This window comes from Balaenoptera acutorostrata, chromosome 2 (genome assembly GCF_949987535.1).
Source record: "Balaenoptera acutorostrata chromosome 2, mBalAcu1.1, whole genome shotgun sequence".
Classification (NCBI taxonomy): domain Eukaryota; kingdom Metazoa; phylum Chordata; class Mammalia; order Artiodactyla; family Balaenopteridae; genus Balaenoptera; species Balaenoptera acutorostrata.
This window is the reverse complement of record NC_080065.1, coordinates 156,837,434-156,863,552: the sequence shown is the minus strand read 5'-3', so window position 1 is coordinate 156,863,552 and position 26,119 is coordinate 156,837,434. Positions and strand designations below refer to the sequence as shown.

The following is a 26,119-nucleotide window of genomic DNA, read 5'->3' as shown; positions in this document are numbered from 1 at the left end:
GCAGTGATTCTTCTTCTATTCTCCAGTAGTGGGACAATTTATCAACATGGTTGCTGTGTAGTTTCAGGCAATTTAGGTTTGGAAGGACAGAGTGATAAGCAATGTAGTTCGTGTACCAGTTAAGGCAGTCAGTGTTTACAGAAATGTTTTTAAATTAAATAGCTAACCACTAAAATAGCATTTTATCAAATAATCACGATAAATAAAATGCATTTTGACTTTAAGATGACATGTGCTCTTATAGGATGTTTCTTCTGTATGCTAAGGACTATACAGCAAATTAAAGAACACACATTTATGTGGATAAAAGGCAAATAAACTTTCTCCAGCAGTAATATGAGAATCATCACTGACTGTTTGACATATCAATATTTTAGGAAGAATAAATGACTTTCATATCCATGTTTTGTTTTTTTTTTATCATACACTTGCTCATTTTTACATTACTAGAATACTTTGGAAAGAATCTGTACTCTATCACCTGAAACTGCTTAAAGTATTTTGAAATATTTTAATAAAGCTCTTTGAATTATCAAATAATGTAACTTTTAAACAAATTTTACTATTATTATAAATATTTGCTCTTTTATCCCTTGCCCAAAGGAAAACTATAAATCTTGCCTCAACTGAATGAACACCATTTATCATATTCATTTTGTTGTCAATACAATTATGAAAAGCCTTTGGCCTTTTCCCAAGGAAGCTGATTTGCTACTGAAACTCAATTATTATAAGCAAGGCCGGTACCAAGCCATCCTGTTTGGCAATCTAACATAACTTCCTGCATAACTGACACTTCGCCCTCCGTCTCTGACCCTAATAACATCAACGTCTACAGTCAGAGGAGACAGTGGCTTCTAGTCCAAAACAAAACAGTTAAGTCCCAAGGTTTTCCATTTGCTATTTTCTGCCATCTGCTGGACAAAAGTTTCATTTCAGATAGGTGCCCAAAAGAAGGAGCAAAGTGAGGAAATGGAAAACAGACTTAATTAAAAACTTAAATTACAATATGTTCTATAAATTTTAGGCAGTATCAATTATGACAGATATTTCTATTCTTTGATGCTAAGGGGAAAGTTCTTATCTAAACTCTTAGTCAAGATTGTTGCTGAGGAAAACGTGAAGCATCAATTGCTGGACCTCCTAGAGTTGTAGGTTGGTTTCAAGATCACCATCAATTTTAAAGTGCTAAAATTAGGTTTTTACAATATTTCAAATCAATGAAAGTTTTTGCTTTGTGAGCTTCTATTTATGTTTAGAGAAATGAAAGGGTCATATGTAATTCCAGTTTATTCTGCATAGTTAAAAGAGTTGTATGACTTTCCATGTTAAAAATCTACGATCTCTGTACATGTACTTTGTATGCTGATATAAAGACATACATGATTTCTAAACGGCATGGAAAATTCTTATCTCTAACCTTTCTGTGGGCACATAAATCTGATGAGGTAGGTTTTAATAGTAAGTAAAAATGTAAGTAAGTATTCAAAATTAATGTTAAACGATTTCTTTAATGTGTGGCGTTCTCCCTGAAACATGCCCAGATCCTGTTAGTTATGTTTTTGGCCATAACTGTGCCATCAGTACTTGAAGATTACCTTTAGGAAGTTCCTTTTGTAATTCAATTCGTGAGGGAAGTTCTTATTTATGATAAGAAGGGTTTGAAAAGAGCAACTGACAATGTAACTTAAAAAATAACTTTAAGGTTACAGAATTTTCTTACGTGCTCTGATGGTTTCATGTATAAAGGCATGAAAACATATGTTACACTTACATGACTTGCATAAACTATCACTTTCTGTTAAGATCAAAGAGGATTCGTACAATATTGTTAAAACAATACTAATAGTAATCATTTATGACTACCTATTATGTTCTAGACATTATACAAAGTGCGTTACCTATTTCAATGGTTACAATAGGCCATGATACTGGATGTCTCTTATTTTAGATGAGGAAACTCAGAGAGGTGAAAAGACTTGCCAAAGTTTACACGGCAAATGGAGAGCTAGGAATTCAAGCCAGGTCTGCCTAACACCAAATCTTTTTACTATTAATGATGAGGCATTTCTGTGGGGGGATGTTTGTTTCCTTGTTTATTTATTTTGCTGTCTGTACTAAGCCTTGGCAAAGGTAAATTCAAATTTTATATCAAATGAAAATCCTAACGATTTATTTTCCCCTTTTCACGTCCATTAATATTTTCATGATGATGAAAAACTACAGCATGATAAACTGAGCCTCAAAGAGATAAAGTGACCTCAGCTCTGCTATTTGAGATAGAGTAGGAATCCAAATCTCCTCGAAAATGCCAAATGGTAGGATCCATTGATCTTGAGTTAGAGACGTCAGCCCAATTATCCCTGCAACCCCAACATAAACAATCATTTGGGGATGTGATTTTTTAAGGTGTCAATATTTAATGGCACCAAAAAAGTGACCTCTCTGAGCTGGGTCTCCAAATGCTGTGCTCAGTTATCTGTACTGCTGCCACTGTGCTGTAATTTTTAGCTGATTACACATTAGTTCATTTAGCTTTGTTTCCTCTTCCCTACTGTGCCATACTATTAGACGAAAGCCAGGGGCCTGGCATCCCTCTGTGCACAGAGCTGGTATTGTCACAGTGTAATAAGGATACATCCAGTCAAACAGCATGGTGTAGCTGGTCTTTGTGTTCAGTGCAAAGGCAATCCCTCGAAGATCTCTTGCCAGCCCGATCAACATACGCTGTCAGTGGGAAAGAGACACAGTAATTGATTTTCACGTTAGCACAGAGCAGATGGAGTAATAATCAGGCAATAATGACCACATATCTGATTTTGATTCATTAGCTAAAATGTCTCGCTCAGATCTCTTTCTATAGAAAGTCATAGACTTTTTAAGCAAACAGACCATCAAATCTGCTGACCAACTCTGCTTCTTATAAATTGAGCTGAGTCATAATTCCAATAGCTTAGAAACATTTAGATTCCTAAAACACTTTGTTTCTGAATAATGCCAAATTAGACAAAAAAGAGTATTGATAATTCCACGAAACAAAAATGTACAGGGTCTAGACATTATTTAATAACAACAAATCTTAACCACATTGGCTTGCAAGAAATCAGGCCCACTATGCAATTTGGAGTCTAACCTGAAAGCACACTGGCATTTAAAGATCCCTAAGGAATATCTTTAGTAACTTAGGACAAAATGGAACTGGCCAGATGACCTATTGGTACCGTGGCATACCCAGAATGGCATTCACATTCCCCAAGCAAGGAAGAGATATAAGGAAAAGAGTTCTTCTACACTCAATATCAAAGACTTGAATTTAAACCCAGCTTTACTTCTTAACTGTAAGACTTAAGGCAAGGCAAATTATCAGTCTCAATTTTCTCATCTCTAAAAGGGGCTAATAATGCCTCTCTCACAGAGGCCCTGTCAGGAATAAATTTAATAAATTTATATAAAAATGCCTAACAAGAGCCTGATACATATATAAGTGTTCCATAAATACTTAGTTTTAGAGAAAACAAAACAAAACAAAATGAAAACTTGACTCTTAAATAGAAGAGATCTGACTTGTACTCTGGACTCTTAATTAAGCTGTCCTTAGGAAGATGCTTGGGAAGTGAAAAAGAAAACCCATGAACAGATGCTAGAATGTCAGAACAAAGAGTACAAATAAACATAATTGAAAAACAAGGGGGTGGGATAATTGAGATATGCAACTGTGATTTCTGAAGATACTGTTTTCAGTGGAAATATTCTGCCAGAAAATGGTCTCTGAACTATTTTATCAGATTTTCTTTTCCGCACACGTTGGTAAAAAATGAAAATCTCTTTAGGAAGGCATTTAAATTATCATTAAGGACTTGGAAGTGAATGCTGACCCTCATCTTAATGACTAAAAAAATTTCAAAGTAGGAAATAGTTTATGTCACAAGTATCTGTTATTTTTGATCCCCCTTCCCCGATGCCCCATACCTAAAAGGTGACTCAATATAACTGGAAGCTGTTTATAAGAATATTCAGTTTCTATACTGTGTAACAGCTTATAGAATGATGGTAATCTGAATTTCTGAATCTGTAAACCCTGAACTTTTGTTTCTGCTTCTTTAAGTAACTTATTCTTTTTCCTTTCATAATCTCACCAGTCCTTGTTTTTCTATAATTGGCTAGTCTCTCTGTGTAGTTCTCTTATGTGACTGCTATTTTTTTTTAAACCATTTTGCCTTTTATGTAACCTGTTTTCATCACCTGGAACCTATTCTACTGTTTCTCAGCTTTCCACGTTTCCTGTAGCTTCCAGAACAGAATATGTCTTCTAAGAAGTCTTTGAACAATTCTATTCTGACTAATTCTCTTTGTAGTCTTTCTCTTAAAGTGGCCTTTTTTGTTTCTATTTTTATTATGTACACTTACAAATTACAGGCTACTCTTCAAATAATCTTCAGTTTTCACGTATACATAAGGTACTCATCACCATTCAACTCTAAATCAGTCAACAGGAACAATAAGTTTTACTTTGTGTCTAGTGCAAAAGGCTCTTAAAATATTTTAGACTATCCTTATTACACAAAAAGGTTAATATTTATTTCACCACAAATTTTTTTCTTAAAAGACACCAAGTTAATAGAAGGGCTCTAACTGACTCAAATCTATGAAATTATATCAATTTTAGAAAATGTTACTCCAAAGCAGAGGAAGCATATGACAATATAATAACTAAATATGTTTTCAAAAGATTCGACTGAGCAGGAAAATGCAGTGTTAATGTGAGAAACAGATCTCTCATGCTCAAACCATCTTTTATCTCAAAGCAGCAAGAGAACTGTAATAATCTATACAGACACTCAAACAACACTAAGGAAGTACTTTCTTGACAGTCAAAACATACCCAGTTCTGGTATGAGACCAGGAAAACTGTTAACAAGGAGCTCAACCAGGTTATCAAACAATCTCAGAGATCAAGGGATGATCTGAAATTTAGGGGAGGAAGAGCCACAATTTACCATCTCACTTAAAACAGTACAAAGAGGTTTATTTCAAAAGTTGCCTTTCTCCTACAGTTAGTCAACACTTGACTGACCTGAAAAATGAGAGGTCCTTATAAAGTGAGGCTGTTTTGGGGAGTGGGCAGGTCTGGGGTATCTAATCCTAAGGATTCCTTTTTTGGATAGTTCAAGGAGAAACTGCTCAGTGCTGCAGTCTCCTGCATGGTGAACGGCCATCTGTGTGCCAAGTGTGAGACGGATGGGCTGGGAAACAGTTGAAGTGCGGCTTCTTCCACCCTGACCTCCAAAACAGGGTTTCTAATGGAAAGTCTGACAGACCCTTTACTGTAGTGGCACTACTGGGGGCAGCTATAATATTATCCTCATAATTCTACTATATAATAACAACAAAGAAAAAGAAGGTGAAGGGTCATTGTGCTTTGTCTTTAGAATTAAGATGGCTGTCTTCATCCTTACAGCATACTCTTAATTCTGGAGACACATCTTAATAACCTCTAAATAGTTCCAACAAAAGAGCCGTGTCAGAGGAATGAGCAGGCCCCAAGGTGTTTCAACTGGAGTGTTTTCATCTGCCTTTATTGCTCTATCCCTCTCCAGAATTAAGGCAATAACCTGTGATAAATTATTCAGGAACTGCTACAGGGATCAAAGCAAAATCATTCTGTTAAAGTGCTGTTTGCAACATTTGGCACTTAGTGCGAAAACTTTTAATGTGCGCATGCTGAAAATCTAGGATTTTAAATAATTTAACATTGTGGAGTTTTTATGAAGGGACTAAAGATAGCAGGTTCCTATTTAACTGCTCCTCTTCCTCCTACAAGTTTTCATTCATTTCCCTTAAAACTGATGACGTCATGGCCAAAACAAAAATGATGCATGGGGAGTCAGAGTACTGGACTATATTTTACTGTGGGTACAATCACAGGGGGGAAACATGTACTGTGAACTAACGCTTTAGAGCCAGGGTTTGTCACAGCAATTTCTTTCTTTTTTCCTTTCCTTTGAAAAGAGAAACCCAAGACAAAAATTCAATGTTCTCTTCAATTTTATTAGGACTAAGTAAGAAAACAAAGCTATAAATTTAAGAGTTTTACAGCATTTCCTCCTCTCACAACCATATTTCAGTTTGGCAATGTAGGTCCTTAATGCTTATGTTTATCCTGAAACCCGCATTTGAAAAATATCTATCAATAGGCAGTTAGAAAATCCTGGTAAGGGTTGCAAATTAAATGAATTTGGCAGTCCTGCGGCATTTTCATAGAGATATTTTAACGGCATCACCTCCTGTGGATTGGAATACTAAATACTTTATTGAAGAACAAAACAGAACTGTTTTTATCTCTAGTACTTGCAAAATGAAGTACCTGAAAGCACTTCTGCATGTATTATTTATTCATCATGATAGAAAAATAGCCTTAACCTAATAAATTACATTTAAAAGCATTTAGTGCAAAAGTTTTGTTTATGATAAAGCAACAGATTTAGTTCTTTATCGGTAGCTTAAAGCACCAAGTTTTCTTTATACAAATTAGACAGATGGTGCTTACAGTAGAATTTACTAAAGGTCTGTCACAACAAATGCAGCCAAGCTGCATATTTAATCACTGCAGAATCTTGTCTACCTGCAGCTGCCAACTGCTAATCCAATTTCCCTGATAAATGTGGCAAGAGACACGATCAGCAATAAAGAGCATCTAACTCCATTTTCCTGCAGGGCGTCTTTTGATGAACATTTAGGACGGAAGCACGGAGTGCACTGTGTGGCCTTGGTTCGTGGCAGCTGCATGCATTCTGAGGCACAGTTCTCAGGTTACTCACTTAATTCTGCCACTATCATTACGTTGCTATTGATCTCAGTAGCTGTTGCCTACACAGCATTACTCTAGATGAAGCTGAATCAGGCAGTTATCATGCATCAAACTTGCTCAAAAGCCTGGAGATTTCCCCTTAATTACTTGTGATTTTATTTGCAAATACCGTTAAAGTGTAATCAAGCAGTCACTTTCCAGGGTCGTTAAGAACTTGCTGGTTTAGGGATATATCACTGGAACTCCATTAAAAATGACTCTAGGAAGATGGTTTCTATCAAACTAGATGGAATTACATCAAAACGGGCTTGGAGTATAATGAAATCTTCAAATGAGACAAATGTAATTTTTATACAGATAATGTTTTTCAACCTCACGGCTTCTTTTTGATAAAAAGGGCAGCAATAACCACCTTAAAGTTGCAAAGATTTTTTTGGTCATTAAAAATATTTGGGAGACATCTAAAAAATACAGCTAACCTGAGTAGAAACTCCGGTGAAGAATTTCAGCAACACTATAAACACAAAGAAAATCTCTAAGATCCTTTTTTGGTTTTAAAAATTCTATGACTATTGCATGTTATAAACATTCATTTCAAAAACTCTATGTCAAAATAAAAGGTATAGTATTTGGTTAATTATTTTTTAGTACAAGAATTACACTAAATAATCACCAAAGGCCATCATTCTTCTATTTGGCTTCTTACTGCTAATTTTTTTTTTTTTTTGGTAGAGAGAAGAGGAGCCATGCAAAATGACCGTCAATATTTTCAACACATGTCAAATAACAATGAAACATGACTCAAGTATCACCAACAAAGGTGCCTACATTCTCGGTATATATTTATTAGTCTTTTAAGAATAATAACCAGTGTCAATCTATTTAATACAGCCCTGATACATTAGAATTTCAGAAGATGTTATTCCTATTTAGCAGATCTTGTGCTCCCCATTCCCCATATTAAAATATGGGGCTGTTTTGTCACAAACAGCTTGCTACACTTAAGGATTTTACTAATAAAACATAATGTTGTCTTAGATAGTATGACTGTTGCCACAGCTGAACTGACTTGTCAAATCAATCCTAATATGGCTCCCACAGGCACATAAAAACCTTATTTAGCTATCAGTTATCCTAATCACTTTGTTCAGTTTAAGAATGCAATACTTCAAGACCAGCTCCTATTTATACATATATGCCTAGCCATTTAATAAAGTCTTGATTTATACAAATTCTTGTTTAAAAATATTTAGAGATGTAGTATTTTAGCATGTGTACATTTGTGCATTCCTCCATATAAATATGTTGAAACATACAGTGCGGGGTAGATGAGGGAATAGGGATGTTTAAAGTGGTGTACCCACGAGAAATGTTCTTTTAAAAGATACTGCCACGAGAGACAAATGCATCATCTAACCATAAGCTATCTGAAATCATTCGATAACCTCAAAGTCCATTTGTATAAGAAACTAGAAAAGTACTTATATGAAAAGTAAAACTCAAAGACACATGCAATTGGGAACTTAAGATTGATGAAGCACAAAGCACACACAAATATGCAGACCTTTTTCTGAATCTATACATCCTAGAATGAACAAAATCGTCTTTTCTCATGTTCGGAAACAAACCCACCTTTACATCTTCTTGTTTAAAGTTGTTACTGAATATCTGTAACACTGTTTCAAAAGAGACTGTAAGAGGCAGCATGAAATTCTCAAATTCGTCCTCATCTTCGCCTATCAGAAAAACAAAAGGGTCATCACGGTTTAAGATGCATGCTACTGTCCATTAGCCTCCACAGTCAGTGCTTCATTCAGGCTTAGAAACGTTCTTGAGGAGGGGTCAGCCTGCATTCACATCCATACCACATTCTGTGCTTTGGCTCATTGAATATTCTGGTGTTTTGCCTTCTCTTTTGCACCAAATGAAATAGCAAAATTACTTACCAGCCATTTTTTTTCCTGGCTCTTTATTGGATCAAATAGACTTATGCCCCAGGCTTCTCAGCCCTTCAGCTCTTAGGGCCCCCAGAGCTTCCCTAATGCCTCAAGGAAAGGCACTTTCAAAGCCTCAGAGAACAGGATCTTTTTTCCCTTTCTCTTTAGGTGCCAAGGCCCTAAAGGGCTCACAGACTCAGGTGCCCAGATAGCCCTAAGTTATTATTCTCTTTTATTTATGTTCTTTTTTATTAATTTGTTAAATAGATGTCAGGGAAACTTTTATCTCCAAAGGGGATGGGGTCCCTCATGGGTCATTTGGATTTTAAGTACATTCTCCATGAGTACACTTCCTTTTGCAATAAGCTTCTTTTTCTTTATATAAGAAGGGGAAAAGAGACATTTTCTATTGTTTTTTCACTTTGAATGTAGAATCTTCATTTAACATATGGATATGTTACACAATTGATAATTCATCCTTTTCAAAAGGGGTTTCCTTCAAATGAGAAAGTTTTCTCATTCATCCTATGCCACAGGGAATTGTGAGTCCCACTTTACTGATGAAGAAACAGGCAGAGAAATGTTAAGCGACTTGCTCAAGGTAGCATACTTAGTTGGAGGTGTAACTATACTGTCCAGACCTCCTGATTTCTATGCTAGCAGTTTTTAAATAGAGGATTAGAGAGGAAACCAGATCTCAGAGAAGAGGTCAGTGGTTCTCAAAGTTTGGTCCTTGACCTAGCAGCATCAGCATCACCTGGGAACACGTTAGATATAAAATCCCGGGTTTCATCCCAGATCCAGCAATTTTTGTTTTAAGAAGCCCTCCAGGTAACTCAGATGCATGCAAGTGTTTGAGAAACACTGGCCTATATATTATTCTACAGATAAGGAGAGTGAGGTCCAAGGCCACATACACAGAAAATCAATGGCAGAATCAGGATCTTTTGACTCTTAAGGAGTGGCTGATCTGGCTGACCCTGATCTTTTGTGACTTCTCTTTTCCCTTTAACCTCACATACTTTGTTTCTGGAGTCCAACAGATTCAGGGACTTAGCTTTCTTCAGAAAGAGATGTCAAAAGGCCAATGAGTCTTTCCTAGTATGCTGTTTGACACAAGGATCAGGGTGCTAGGTGAAGGGGAAGGTAAACCAAATTATAGTGACCTCGTGGTGCAATGGTAGTATGTTTGACTCCAAATTATGATCCCTGCCCTGTCAACTAGCTATGCGACCAAGTTACTCCTCTTAGATACACCCTCTGTCAACTGTGGATAACATTAGATACCTTTATAGGAGCCAGTTTTATTTTTCAAAGCCCAGGTCAAATGATAGCGTTCCTAATGTCTGAGCTAAGCTCCCTTTCAAGTACTAAGATCCTACTGCAAGTATTCCCCTTCTCCCTTTGGGTTCTCACACAGCATTTTGTCTGATTCTTCACCTTTGTCTGATCCTTTAGATAGCATTTATCAGTCTGCTGTGAATGGCAGATATTTTAGCAGATAGCTAATACTAACACTTAATAATACCACCTATATCATTCTACCACTACCACCATTTGATGAAGGTTACTGTGGGGATTAAATGAGATACAATTTATAACGTGTATATGTAAATTATTAGATCTATCAGCCTACACTGATAGTATCTTTGGCTTTGCTTCTGGAGAACCGAGACTGCATCTTTTCATTTCTCTGTGAAGGAGAATGAAGTAGGTTAAGCCCCTGCAATAAACAGACCCAGTGTCTGGCTCCACCATGTACTGTTTAACTTTGGATACTTAGCTGATCACTTTGTGTCTCAGTTTTCTCATCTATAAAATAAGGATAAATACCTATCTTTGCGAATTATTGTGTATATTAAATGTTTTAACACAGGAAAAATAGATGATGCACCTAGAACAGTGCCTGGTACATATTAGGGAAATACTGTATTTGAGTGAAAAGTAGTTGCTCAATTAAAGGTAAATTTTAAAAATACCTTATTTTCTTAATATCTAATATAGAAAAATTACTAACTGAAGCAAACATCAAATCCTTAAATATATAATACATTATATTTTAAACCATGTACTTTTACTCTTCTAGTATGGAATTAATGAGAACAGTGATAATGATCACTGCAGGCAGATAAGGGTGCTAGACAGAGTGGATGCTTTGAAAGTTCTACGCTTGAATCCTGGTTCTGCTACTATTAGCTGTCTGCTTTTGGATAAAGTCTCTTCACTCATCTGTAATTAAGAGACATAATATTTACTTCATAAAGTTAGCTGTGAGGATAAATGGCAAAACACTTGTAAGCCCCCTTGCTCAGTGCCTGGCACTTAATAAATGATAGCCAGGAGCATTTTTGTTGTTTTGAGTTTAACATGAACTTAACAGAGGTGATTATGGTGGTCAAATAAAGTGTGACCACGAGGTTGCCAGACCAATACCCGTCCTCTGGGAGCAAGGTAAGGACGTTTACTCAGAACAAAGACAAACTCAGAACTTGAACATTTAAACCCTTCCTTAGTATACTGAGCTACAGATCAAAAAAACTTCCTGATTCCATCTCTTTCCTCAAACAAATTTTGAGGCAAATAGGGACATCAGGAGCACAAGAGAAGGTCACCAAAATGTGAAGGTAGAAGTCAAGGAGCAAATACTAAAGAAAGCAAGGTGAGTGGCAATTCTACTTAAATGTCACTTCCTCAGAAAGGACTTCACTGACCACTCTAAAACAGTACCACAGTGTGTGCCCTCCCCCCTCACCTACTTTCCCACCCCACAAACTACTTCACTTTTCTTATGGGGCTTACTGTGACTGGCTACTAATTTATATATTTATTCATTGTCTTTCCTACTAGAATGTAAGCTCCTTGGAGAAGGAACTTGGTCTGTTTTGATCACGACTGTATCCCCAGTGCCTAGAGGAGGGTCTGGTGGTCAAGTAATATTTGTGTAGTGACTGAATAACAGTAGTTATTTCTTGAGTACTTTTTATGTGCAGTCAATGAATGTGGTACTTAATTTACTTAACAAACACCTATGTAGCTCTTACTACCTTCAAAGCACTGTTGTAAGTCATTACCAGTCACAACAATCCTGTAAACTAGTATGATGATTTCCTTCATTTTACATGTGAACAGAGAGGTTGAAGGAGTTAAGTTGTTTGTCCAACATCCTCTGCCTGGTAAATGTCAGTGAACCAGGGTCTCCAATTAGTTCTGCTTTACCCCCCAACTTCATGTTCCTCCCCCCATGTCTCTGATGGGGTGGAAGGTGTCAGAGGTAGGGACTGAAGTCAGGGTCACAAAATCTTGACTTTGCAGTTGCATGAAGTCAGAAGAGGGTGAAGAACAATTACAATTAGCTTGGTTCTGGTGAGGAGAAAGGAATTCCTCAGCAATCACTTGAGTTTAAGGTAGGCAAACGAGAGACACTGGTGCCTTATTCCTATAAAAATGTTTATGTTTCAGTTAGCACTGTTCCTATTACTGTAATGTGATATGTTGTATCATCTAAGCTAGAAAACTGGTCATTTTTTTTTATCTCATGCAAACAACTTTATACAATATCTATTAAGGATTTTTTCCTCATTTGTATTACCCACGGAGGTATCATTTACTGTTTCTGATACGAAAAGAGAAAACATGTGCTCTTACAACTTTACATTCAAGTATGCAGTCATATATTATATTTAGTATGCCAAATCTACATGTGATCATTTTATGAATAATAATGGAAGCTGCCAGTTTTTTTTTTCTAACAAGACGAGGGCCCAGACACCAGTATAATTTGAGGGTGAAGTGCCAATTTATAGGCTACTATTTTCATTGGCATCAGAAAGTAAATACTAACGTAACATCTTAAGTTCTCAGTCATGCATAGATAAAAATAATATTCCTCAGTGTCGACTTAAAAAAATGCACAACGTGAGAATTGCGAGTTATGTTTTATTTGGGGCAAAATGAGGACTACAGTCCAGGAGACAGCATTTCAGATAGCTCTGAGAAACTGCCCTAAAGAGGTTGGGGGTAAGGTCAGTATACATGTGATTTTGGTGAAGGGGGAGCACATGCAATCAAACACATATTTTTTGCAGAAGGTTTTTGCCAGTCTTGTGAAGGTTACTGCTAGTCACAAGGAGCAGACGTCACCATGAAGGATTTTAGTGCTTTTCTAGATATGAGGAGATACAAGAATTGGGCTCATAAAATTGTCTCCTGAAAATATCTAACTATCTGAAGACCTGTTCTGCCAGTTTTTTCCAGTGCACAGAGCGCCTCATCTCTGCTCTCCACCTTGAACTCCTTTCAGGGGCTGTTGAAAGTCAGCAGCTGCAGCAGCTCATGATTTAATCCTTGTAGAGGTAGATGGCAAGTGCCAACGGCAAGTGCCAATCTGTAACTGACATCAGCTTTTAGGGAAAACCCAAAGCTAAATCCCCTCTACTGGATTTCTGAGGATCTGATTCAACAGAAAAGTTATTCATTTTATGAATTTCAATTTTTTTTCCTTCAGAGAAGTCACATTAAAATACAAATAGTAACTATTTTAGTATGTTGGCTCTCAGATATTTTATTTGTAGGACACTTCATTTGTTATTTTGTATAACTTAAAATCTAGGTTGGTGGGAATGTATAATGGTGAAGCCAATATAATATGATGCAGCCACTGTGGAAAGCAGTTTGGTAGTTAGTCAAAAAGTTAAACATAGAGTTGTCATATGACCCAGCAGTTTTATTCCTAGGTATATGCCCAAGAGAACTGAAAGCATATGTCCATACAAAAACTTAACATACGAATGCTCAGAGCATCATTATCATAATAGCCAAAAGGTGGAAACAACCCAACTGTTCATCAACTGATAAATGGATAAACAAAATGTGGTATATCTGTACAATGGAATATTAGTCAGCCAGAAAAAGAAATGAAGTACTGATGTATGCTAAAATATGGATAAGCCTCAAAAACATTATGGTACATGAAAGAAGCCAGATACAAAGGTCACATATTATATGATTCCACTCACACTTAATGTCTAGAATGGGCAAATCCATAGAGACAGATAGTAGATTAGTGGCTGCCAGGAGCTGGGGGTAGGGGTAATGAGGAGTGACTACTTTAAGGTACAGGCTTTCTTTCTGGGGTGATGAACATATTATGGAATCAGATAATGGTGACAGTTGCACACCTTGTGAATATTCTGAATACCACTGAATTATACACTTTCACAGGATGAATTTTATGGTATGAGAATGTCACCGCCCCCCCAAAACCACCACCACCAAAAATCTGGGTTTGCTTCCCACCTCCCCCCCTTAAATGTAAACAGTGCAACTTCTCATTTCCTCAAATTCAAATGCTAATTTCAGCTGGGTTACTGGGGGGTTGGGGGAGTGGCCAAGGAGAAGCAAGTAGTAATAAATGATGGTAGCCAACAGTTACTGAGGATTTATTGTACGATATGTATCGTGTGAAATACTTCGATATTAGTGATAGGTCAGTATAGTAGGCTGAATAATGGCCCTCCAAAGATGTCTACATCCTAATCCTTGGAATCTGTGAGTATGCTAGGTTATATGACAAAGGAGAATTAAGGTTGCAATCAACTGACTTAAAAATACAAGATTATTCTGGGTTATCCAGGTGGGTCCAATGTAATCGCAAAGGTCCGTGAAAGTGTTAGAGAGAAGCAGAAGGGGAAAATCAGAGAGATGGCAGCATGAGAAGAATTTGACCAATCTTGGAAAAGGGGGCCATGAGCCAAGGAAAGCAGGTAACCTTAAGTTGCAAAAGGCAAGGGGACAGATTCTTCCTCAGAGCCTCCAGAAAGGAACACTGCCCTGCTAATACCTTGATTTTAGCCCAATGAGACCCATTTGGGACTTCCGACCCCCAGAATTACAAAATAATAAACCTGTAATATTTAAGCCATTAAGTTTGTGGTAATTTGTTAAAATAGTAATAGGAAACTAATACATCAGTAAAGATCAGGTCTAATGCCATGAAGCTCTTAATGAGAATTAAGAGGAGAGGCAAACAAGGAGATACAGAGACAGTGAGTGAAGAAAATACAGCTGACCCTCCATATCCATAAGTTCCACATCCTCAGATTCAACCTACCAGAGACCAGAAATATTCAGGAAAAAAAAATTCTAGAAAGTTCCAAAAAGCAAAACTTGAATCTGCCATGGCTGGCAACTATTTACCTAGCATTTACATCGTATTAGGTATTATAATTAACCTAGAGATGACTGAAAGTATACGGGAGGATGTGTGTAGGTTATTTGCAAAACTACGACATTTTATATAAGGGACTTGAGCAAATGCAAATTTTGGTATGGGGGGGCGGGGTGTCCTGGAACTAAGCCCCTGTGTATACTGAGGGACAACTGTAACCCGTTTAAAACCAAGTACCAATGGGTAATCTCGTAAGAGCCAGTGACTTCTGCAGGTCTAGGCCCATATCATCTGCTGTTCCCCAGCACTTTATTAGGATAGCACTTCTAAAGTTCTATTAGAGGGGCTTCCCTGGCGGTGCAGTGGTTGAGAATCCGCCTGCCAATGCAGGGGACACGGGTTTGAGCCCTGGTCCAGGAAGATCCCACATGCCGCGGAGCAACTCAGCCCACGAGCCACAACTACTGAAGCCTGAAGCCTGCGCACCTAGAGCCTGTGCTCTGCAACGAGAGAAGCCACCACAATGAGAAGCCTGCACACCGCAACGAACAGTAGCCCCCGCTCGCCGCAACTAGAGAAAGCCCAAGTGCAGCAACAAAGACCCAACGCAGCCAAAAATAAAAATAAATAAATTTCTATTAGAAAAAGGCTTGAGAAATGTGCATAGCTAGATTTAACTTGGGCCCAAATTTGGTTTTCATTTCAGTTTCCCTCTAAACTGCCTAGGAGTTTTAGCTGGCTTTGAAGTAACTTATGGTTTTGGGCAGGGCAGGATGTTTTAGTATCAGTCATGAAGTGTCATCAGCTCTTGCTTCTACAGGAAAATAATAGCCCAAATTCTAAAGGTAGAGTAGCTGCGTAAAGGGTATTGGATCTGCCTCATTTTGAGGACCCAGTGTCAGTCAGTGCCCCTAACAGTGTATTTAATCAAATATCTGTCATGATTAATACATACTGAGTACTTGTTTTGTGAAAGGAATTGTTCCAGGCCCTTTCACACATGTTTATCTTATTTAAGCCACATGACAGCTCTTCAAAGTAGATATCTCCATTTAATAGATGAGAAAATTGAGGCACCCTTTAATTCCTCTCCCTAGGGAACCAGAATGTTTATTTTAGTTCCCAGAAGAAAAATACACTGCCTACTGCAGACTACTTACTCCTTTTCTAGCAAACCTATCCTCAAAGTTTCATCCCTGAAGCATCTCATTCCCTGGGGTGCTCTGGACTCTCTACCCTCAAAACCAGGTAAGTTATTAACACTGGATCTGGACTTAATGGGCTGCTTTCTGCCTACAGGGCCAGCTAATTAGTCTTAATTATCTCATTACAGATTCTAAGTATTTCCAGCTGCTTTTTTACCCTATTGCCCACTTCCCCTCCCCCCACCAAATGTCTATTTTCCAGATAGTCTGTGCCAAGTCATGGACACAGGTGATATATTGATGTATTCTTCCTATTTATCAGAACATCAGCTATTTCTGATCAAGCTTCTCACTTTCTAAATCCTCCTGGGATATCTACCTCTGTGTTCTTTTTTCCATGAGAAGAAATATGCTTTAGCCAATTATTAGACATAAGAACAAATTTCAAAAACTACATTTGACTTTCACTGACCACAGAACTGTAATATACAAATAATAAACATGAATCTTATTTGTTTGATAGAAGTTTGGAAAGTAATCCCTTCTCCCTTCTTCTCACTGCCCCTGCCGGAACCTCAAATCAATCATTCAGTCCAAATAGTTCAAATACAAATGAAGAAGAAAAAGTTACACTGCCTAATTGATTGAGAATGTGAAAGGCAAAGTAACAGTTTAGCAGAAGTGAATGAGAATATGTGGTCAGAGGGCTACAAGTTATATGACTGACCTTCCGCAAGTCACTTAATCTCTCCCTACCTCACTTTTCTAACGGATAAACAATGCAATAATACCTATTTCATGTGGGCTGTCCTGAAGATCAAATAGGAAAATGTATGTCAAAGTGGTCTGCAAACTATAACTTTGTAAACAAACGTTAGTTATTATTAATAAAGAAAAGGAAGTTTCTTTCCTCAGCGTATTTTTACTTCTATCTTTAGTAGCTATTTCTAGAATACTCTTCCCTTTTTATTCAAGTCATTTACTTGCTATTTAAAATTTTTCAAATTTAAGCTAGAGGTATCTTCAGGTGCCAATTACCTATTATAAGCCACAAAAGTAGATGGATACTATGCTACCTTCATCCCTAAAGAGAGACTCTCTCTTAATGTCTATAAACACCATTTTAATATTAGTATCCCCGTGATCATTAAAAGTATGACTGCTTGTTAGAGTTTGAATATCTGAGGAAGGTACTACTCAGATCCCATCAACATGCTTCTCATCTGAGTAGTTCAAGATAAGGTGCAATCATAAAATGTCCAAGGAAAATAAACTATGACACCGAGCAATTCTAAATCTGTGGTTGGTAAAAACTTAATTTGCAACTAACAATATTTAGTTCTCTACAAAACAAAATGCTTTGTTGTAGCTCTTTCCCACACTTCCCCTCTGCAATATTTGTCAACTGAATCACCTCCATTCAAATTAAACAAAATAGAAGGTTTTTATTTATTCAAGTATTTTACACTGAACAGCTCCCTGGAGCTGTTCACCATTTACTGACTTGGGTAATACTATCTTTCCTTTAGTTTATTAGATTGACAAAGTTAATTTAAAAATAACCTTGGGAACTTTAAGTGATTCTTGGTCAGTCACTATTTTCTCCTGTATGTATGCTATCTCATGAAGGGATTTTTTTGCATTAATTTTTTTTTCTTTCTCTCTCTCTCTTTTTTTAAAAAATTAATTAATTTATTTTTGGCCGCGTTGGGTCTTTGTTGCTGCGTGCAGGCTTTTCTCTAGTTGCGGCAAGCGGGGGCTACTCTTCGTTGCGGTGCACGGGCTTCTCATTGCGGTGGCTTCTCTTGTTGCGGAGCACGGGCTCTAGGAGCGTGGGCTTCAGTAGTTGTGGCTCGCGGGCCCTACAGCGCAGGCTCAGTAGTTGTCGCGCACGGCCTTAGTTGCTCCGCGGCATGTGGGATCTTCCCTGACCAGGGCTCGAACCCGTGTCCCCTGCATTGGCAGGCGGATTCTTAACCACTGCGCCACCAGGGAAGCCCTGCATTAATTTTTATAATTTCTTAGAATACAAAAAATACGTGGCCAACATGAAACATCATCATTCTGACGATGAAATGCTTTCAATTCTGTTCTTTATACAAGTGAACATTTCATCTAGTTTAGCCAAGGAGCAATTTGATAAAGTGGTACAACTGTTTATTGTCAACACCCTCCCCCCCATTTTAATCTGAAATACAACCTGGGGCACATAGCCTCTAATTAAATTCATACAAAGTACAAATTATTGAATAGAAACCAAAATGCATTTCAAAGTAAATAGCAATTAATGTGACACCCAATTTCTTCACCTTTTTTAATCACTCCAATGTGCAGGGCTTATACACAAAGCATATTCAATTTCTTTTGTAGGATTCAATTAGAATATGCTTTATATTTCAATCCAAGAATCACATCCAATGCTTTGCAAGCAGGCTGGTTAGATGTTTTTTCTATGTGATTCTTACAAAAAAAAAAAATCACTGATATAAAAAGTTCCTCTTCAAACTTGTTTAATTTGAGAAGAATTCTCATGATCTAGTATTTCTCTCACTTAATACATGGATCTGTGCTTCTTTTGACAACATCACTACCTCTTCTTTCCTTGTTTCCATGACAGTGAACACCCAATAGAAAACTATAGAGCCATCTATATAGGAATTCTGACAGCAACATCCAGTCAATCTAGTTTGTGAGACAAGGCTTCAAATAATAAAACTGTGTTCAGCAGCACTCAACAAATGATTGTCTGTAAAGTAATAACTTGAACAGAGAGCAACAAGTGACTAATCGAGCACAAGAGTGGCCAAGTGTAGCTAATCACTTGCGAAAGTAATCAGCCACTTGATTTTTTTCTTGGAGAGCCCAATGATCAGACTACTCCCAGAGAGAACACAGCAGGCTGAGCTGATTTCAGGAGCCATGATTATGGCATTCTGGTTACAGTATACTTGTGTGTCATTCATTCGCCAAATACTAACTGAGCACCTACAGTGTAGAGATACTGGGATTGGTACTAGAAAATATGAAGAAGGCAAAGTCTATACCCTAAAGGAGCTCAACATATTTTGGGAAGAAGAGCAACTCTGGTTCGTAACAGGGGAAGGAAGCTCTGATAATATATACCACAAATCATCACTTGATGCTTACCATACACGTTTATTTTTAAAAGTGAAAAACACTAATAAATAAAAAAGTTTCTTTTCAAACAGTGTACAAGTTCCATGAGTGTAGCTGCTACTGTTTTTACTTTTATCTATTCCCAGATTCAATTTACTTACATTGAGCATCTACCATGTACCAGGTACTTCCACACAGCCTGTCTTTCCTTTTTCCCAAGGTATCTAAAAACTGCTTTCAGTGTAACAGATATTTACCTTTAAAAAAAAGCTCTGAACCAAAAAATTTCAATTTATACTTTATATGTTCTTGGGTTAAATATTTCAAAGGAATCTAATCGTGCAAAACCTAATAAAACCCTATTATTCAATTACATATTTTTACTTCAGTTTCTCATACCTCACAGTTTACATTAAGCAATACTAAATAAAAGTAGTCTTCAAAAAGGCAGCGTGCAATGCAGGGTCTTTCTGGGCATCATCATGACTATCAATTATCAATGCAAAGATAAGTGCAGTAGTGCTGTAAATACTGACAGTGCTATCCTGTTGTTTAAGCTACCACAGATTTATGAGGGCTCCTTTTGTCCATAATGGCCGTACAAAAAAGGATCTTGACTCATTCCATTTCCAGGTCCTGAAGATGTGCGTGACATGAACCTCCTTCTAGGAAATTTCCTTTAGCTAGTTCTGTTTAACTTTGGTCTCCCTGCTTCTTTCACTCTGTTTGACAGGTCATTAAAAGAGCATTTTTAAGGCTTAGTAAACAAATTAAGTCTAGACAAGGGTGTTACTATCTCCTTTAATGCTTGGACAACAGGGAAAGCAAGAAGGCTAGCTCCTTGAGGGCAGGGGCCAGTATGCCTGACTGGTCTTTGTCTTGCCCTCAGACCTCAGCACAGGGTGCTCTCTAAATGATTATGGAGGACGATGACAAAGAGCCTGGGATGCTCTTCTGCTCTCCAAGGCAGCAGCTGAGAGGTAATACAGGCCAGTGTGCAGCATGCAAAGCTGTCACTCAGATCCTCCATTTGCCTAAGGTAGCAGATGATTGGGTTTTGCATGCCTGGTTTACACTCTTCAAATATTTATAGACAGTTTTCTTTGCCTCAAGCTCTACTTGTCACTTAGCCAAGTTTTACATACATGGTTCTTTTAATCTTTCTTTAGAAATCAATCCCACTAAGCTCCTTAGTCATTCTAGTTGTATTTTTCTCAACTTTTGGCTGTTTGTCTTTCTGGTGACTTATTCTGTTGAAATGCATGAAAATAACATACATATGGAGCAGAGAAGGGTTTAGTCACCTTTCCATTACAAGGGTCAATGCCTTTTACATACAAAATGAAATTATTTATCCCTTTTCCTTATGTATGATCATGTTTTAAAAAAAATCATGTTTAAGTTGATAGATCAATTAATACATTGCAAGAGAAAGGAAGAAAAAGTATCACCAGTCTTACATTTTCTAAGGATGATATCATATTGTCATTGATTGAATTCTCTCATATGTCTATAAACCGATTAATTTAACCTGCAGTATCCAAACATGGGGGAAAATGGGAATCCAGAACAACGTGCTCAACACAGAGAGGCTTAAGTGCCCATTTTAAGGTAGCTAGCTATCTACCTGTGGATACTTCTGGCTAACTTCAGCTTTTCAATGAAACAAAAACAAGCTAATTTTTCCCATTAGAAAAGTAATACAGTAAGGAAAATTTCAAATAACCAGAAATGAGGAAAAGTCACCTATAGTGCACTACTCAAAGACAACATTTAACATTTTTGAAGAATTTCATTTAAGCTTTTTTTTTTGATGCGTTGTTTTTTCCCTCCCAATGGGCATGCTCTTAATCATTTGTACAGTTCAATAGCTTACTTTTTTGCTTAATATTATAACATAAAACTTCATGTATTACTTTGTCTTCAAGTCATAATTTTTAATGACTACAGATTATTCCATCAAGTAGATATGCCATAATTTTATAATTCCCTGTTGTTGGACATTTACATCATTGCCATTTTTTTTCTAGATTAAATGGCATTACAAAGAAACTCCTTGTTTATAAAGCTTTTCTGTATTTATGATTATTCTTTGATTTTGTAGCAGTACAATTAATGGATCAAAGGATACCCAGAAAATCAGTTTTGAAGTAAAGAGTTAATACAAGTACTATTTGAAGTGAAAAACACCACCTTATATACAAAAATTTGCCTTTTGGCTCTAATGCTAACAAGTGAATGCTCAAATCTTGGAAAGTTGTAGAAAACTGTCAAAGATGGCAAATTCCAATAAGTTAAATGCGGTACTCACAAATATGACACTTCTTCATTCACACAAGTATACTGTTGACCCCTTATTAATTAAGCTTAAATTCTTAACCTTACCTAGATCTACCATCAGAAGACGAGTGAGGGCTGTGTAGAAGGTTGTTCGGCACCTGAAGTCACTGAGACTGTAACTGTCACTGATGCCAAGAAAGGGGAAGTGTTCACTCTGATGAAAGCAAGAGAGCATCCAAAGTTACTAAGCTTTATCTAAACTACCCGGAAAACTCTAGTCATTAATTAAAGGAAATAAGACTCACCGTGTGATTTTTTAACATGAATTTCACGGCATCTATCTTCACAAGTTTTTTTAAAAGGATATAGGTAATAGAAGTTAAGGAATCTGGGGAAATACAATTGTCTTATCAATAAGTAATAGATCAAAAAATAACTGAACTATAATGGCATCAGTTTCTATTTATGAAGAAAAAATATTTTTTCTAAAGAGTATTATTCCTATAGAAATGCCTTCCATTCTGTTAAGAATGATAATCCATTATTAACCAGTGCAATTACTTTTCCTATCTTATACATATTCTAGTTATGGAAAGGAAGAATGACTTTTATAATTAAGACAAAAACTTTACTATTAAAGCCTTGATAGTAGAAAATTAAAACTGACCCTTTTTACATTTTGGGTGTAACTTGGAACTTCTTTTCACTTAATATTATTTTATAAAAAATAATTATGAAAGATCCATAATAGGCTATCAAGAAAGAGAAAATTATTCAGTTCTAAGAAACATGAGCTCAGTTAGTAGAAATCTAAAGAAGTTCTGTTTTAGATGAAGAAAATCAGAATACAATTAGGAGAATGTAGCAGATTGCATGTCCTCAAGTATTGAAGGACAGGTTTAAAGGGCCTAACATTTTTCAAGTGCCTACTAGTTGTAAGGTATTTTATATTTGTTAACCCACCTAATCTTCATAATTACATTGTTAAATATTATTTATTATGTCTAATCTGTGGATAAGAAAACAGAAGCTCAGAGAAATTAAGTTACTTGCCCAAGATTACACATCTGTGGACTTAGAGTGCTGACATTTGACCTGAGGTTTGATTACAAAGGCTGTGTTCTTTCTACTGTACCACATTATCACCTGAACAGTTCAACTCAGAATGAGAATAGAGTTGAAAAATCACAAACATGATCTCAAAGCCTAAATAATTTCTGGTTAATGCCATCATCAAAGAAGGGCTGAAGTGGGTTCTAAGAACATCTATTCAGGACACAGACACCCTCTGCTCTTACTTAGGGTTTACCCTAAGTGTTTTCTAGTCATGTGTCTCCTACTCTAGCTAGGGCACCTCTTGGGCATTCCCTACATACTTACTCACACCTTTCTTCAAGCCGTAATAATCTTACATGGTTCCATTTATGTCCCAATGAAAACACTGGCTCTTTTCCTTCACATCATCCCCAAATGCAGATGTATATTAACTCTGTACAGTGGGGCTGATAAGCCTAATTTAAAATTTTAGTCACTCAGGTGTGGGTGTAAAAGAGTAGAAAATGCACTGCAACAAAAGTTAGGAAACCTGGGCTTTCAGCTTGACTATACCATTCAATCAGCTGGATGAGAGTCTGAGTACTATACTCAGCGACTCTTAGCCTTAGTTTTCCTCTTCAGCAAAAGAGGATATACCCAAGTTATCTTGGGTTGTGAGGACTGGTGTAAGGATCAGATGATGCAAATGTCTTTGCTAACTGTAAATGAGAGAGGAGATACAAAGAAGCAGAGAATGAGGGCTTCCCTGGTGACGCAGTGGTTGAGAATCTGCCTGCTAATGCAGGGGACACGGGTTCGCGCCCTGGTCTGGGAAGATCCCACGTGCCGCGGAGCAACTAGGTCCGTGAGCCACAACTACTGAGCCTGCGCGTCTGGAGCCTGTGCTCCGCAACAAGAGAGGCCCGCGCACCGCGATGAAGAGTGGCCCCCACTTGCCGCAACTAGAGAAAGCCCTCGCACAGAAACGAAGACCCAACACAGCCATAAATAAATAAATAAATTAATTAATTAATAAAATTTTTAAAAAAAAAGAAGCAGAGAATGAACATTTAAAGAATGCTTAATACTTGCAAGGTTAATTCTCACAATCCCATGAGATAGATTCTATTTTTCAAATGAGGAAACAAACTCAAACAATGAAATAAAACTTTCCAAAAGACAGGCAATTAGGATGATTTACATTCAAGCCCCTCTGACTCTAAGGCAACCCATTCCAGTTGCACAGTAAGCAACTGTATATTTTGCTTATTTGTATATTATACTGTAAACTTTCTAAGGGCAGTGGCCGCATGTATGCATTTTCCTCAGTACACTGCTCTCAGTGGGTGCTCGATGCACTATGTGTTTCTGGAAGGTTGAAACAAGATCAGGGCTGATAGGTAGCAAGTCTTTCCCTGCTTACAAAGATGCAGATTTGATGATTTTTTCCAGTGTAAATCACTGAGTAGAAGAATTGCCACTCAAACGTCACTCGGTTAAACAGGGGTGGGGATCAATAAGCTAAGAAATATCTTAAGTAATTACCAAATACAATTCTCTTACAATTGCAAAGTTAAAAGTGACAGGGTCTATGGGTAATAAGAATGCTGCCATTAATAGGAATCTTCCTGTCAGTGCTGCTAATAAACAGCAAGTCATGTTTTGACAATAGAATATTTATGGTAGCAATAAACAGAACATTTACAGGAAGAATCTCATATGCCAAAGACACATTTTCTGCAGAATTGCATCTGTGCACTTTGTACCAAGGCCAGCCTCACGGCCTTTTAATTACCTTCTAAAGAAAAAAAAAAAAAGATTAAGAGTGAATTTTTTAACTTTTTTCAATAAAGAAAAAAATGAGCGTTCATCTGAATATTTATATTCCCCTATAGGAATTCAATTCAAAGCTAGTTATGGTCCTTAAGAGGATCTGTAATTTTTTTAAAAAGGTAAATGGATACATCATCATTATAATCTTCATTCTTCTCTAAGAGACTAGGGTTCTTGTAAGTTGCACCATTTTAGTTGGGTGGCAGTACCAGGTTAGATTTCAGAGGCCTGTTGACAACAGTTTATAACAGTACACGTGGTAATGGTGGTTAACAGTAACAGCAGTAGTAGAAGTCCAGTAGAGTAAGAGAACTTAATAAAGGTCCCACATGGAACTTATAAATGGTAGAGCCAAGATTCAAATCCAAAGTTCAAAGGTCTGTGTGACTTGAAAGTCTAAGCTCTTTTCACTAGGCTATCTCATATCCATTTGATTTTAAAGATGCCAAATGATTCTACAGAGATCACTAGCTTCTTGAGATACAACTGAAACTGGAACTAGGTCCCAGAAGCGACAGGGAAACTGTTCTTTTAGGATGCATCAACTCATTAGTGAGCCTTCATCACATCCAGGACTGAGCAAACTCCATAACCTGGCCGATACTAACTTACAAACAAAATGCTCATAAAATTTCTGTCTGTATCCACGTGGTTATGAAACCACTGACGAAGGTGAAGATGGCCTTACTGATAGTTAGCATGACAAATGGAGAAAGGCAAGAAAAAGCTGAAAGAATGGTGTATCTTAGAGATGGTCAAAATTTTGAAAACTGCATCCTTTGAAAAGAAGGATAACCAAATTGAGAATGCCCTGATTTCTAAAGTTACAGGTACCACACACTTTAGCAGCTAAGGGGCACAGGAGCACCAAGTATGACTTCAATTCATGCTATCAAGTCTTTGCCGAGGAACACCATATTTCATCAATCCTAAACCACCACTGATTATAAAAAACATCCTTATTATATGAGCTACTATGAAAGAAAAAGTATTTTAAAATATCATCAACTATAAAACAGTTTATTTACAGAAGTGTTAAAATGTGACGAAATTTCTGTTTTAGAATCAAAGAAGTAGTATATTAGGTGCATGATATTCACTAAGCACAAGAGGGTGGATAATGGTATTGATCTAGGCAATTATGTAAAAGCCATACATATTTCCAAATATTATAGATAGAATTAGATCCTGATGATAGAAGAAAGTTCACAGATAAGAAAATTACCTGTTGGAAATTACTGTAGGTAATATAGTATAAATATACTGTAGGTATATAGTATAATTACTGAAATATTAATTTAGCTATTTCAAAAGTAGAATTATGCTCATGAACCCTACTAGACTAAAAAAATCCAAACAGGTATAACCAAAATGAAACATCTTAAGGGATACTAATAACTACTTATAAGGAATAAGAGTTAAGGTTTAGTATCTCAGTAGGAGAGGTAACAGTATGTTCAAAAGGCCTGCTATGTGATGAAGTTTTGAAACTATAGAGAAAGGAAACAAGAGTCCTAATCCCTAATAATTTACAACTTAATAGGAGAGAGGACTAGCCAATATTAGGCTATATTATATTAATCACCAGAAATATAGATAAGAACTAGGTGTCCAAGAACATGAAGAAAAAGAAAAGGAACGAAAATGAAGTATTTAGTAGCACCTACTATGTGACTGGATGAGTAGAACCAGGTGCTTTATTATTGTTAGATAACATAGATATACTGTTATGTATTTATTATCTTATTTAATCCTTACAAAATCCTAAGAGATAGGTAATATTCCCTTTCTACAGATG

The 26,119-nt window shown here is 36.9% G+C and overlaps 1 protein-coding gene across 4 annotated transcripts in view; it reads right to left on the bottom strand.

Moving 5' to 3' along the window:
* The window catches only part of RANBP17 (RAN binding protein 17), a 307,210-nt gene that overhangs the window by 64,300 nt on the left and 216,791 nt on the right, over nt 1–26,119 (bottom strand). For all 4 annotated transcript variants that reach the window (XR_009007183.1, XM_057541105.1, XM_057541106.1 and 1 more), the window contains 4 exons: nt 21,759–21,822; nt 21,559–21,667; nt 8,441–8,544; nt 2,639–2,727 (listed from right to left, as the gene is read on the bottom strand). Coding sequence is in view for 3 of the 4 variants with exons in the window: in XM_057541105.1 (XP_057397088.1) it covers nt 2,639–2,727; nt 8,441–8,544; nt 21,559–21,667; nt 21,759–21,822 (366 nt within the window). In the remaining variant the exon portion in view is untranslated. The remainder of the gene's footprint in view (nt 1–2,638; nt 2,728–8,440; nt 8,545–21,558; nt 21,668–21,758; nt 21,823–26,119) is intronic.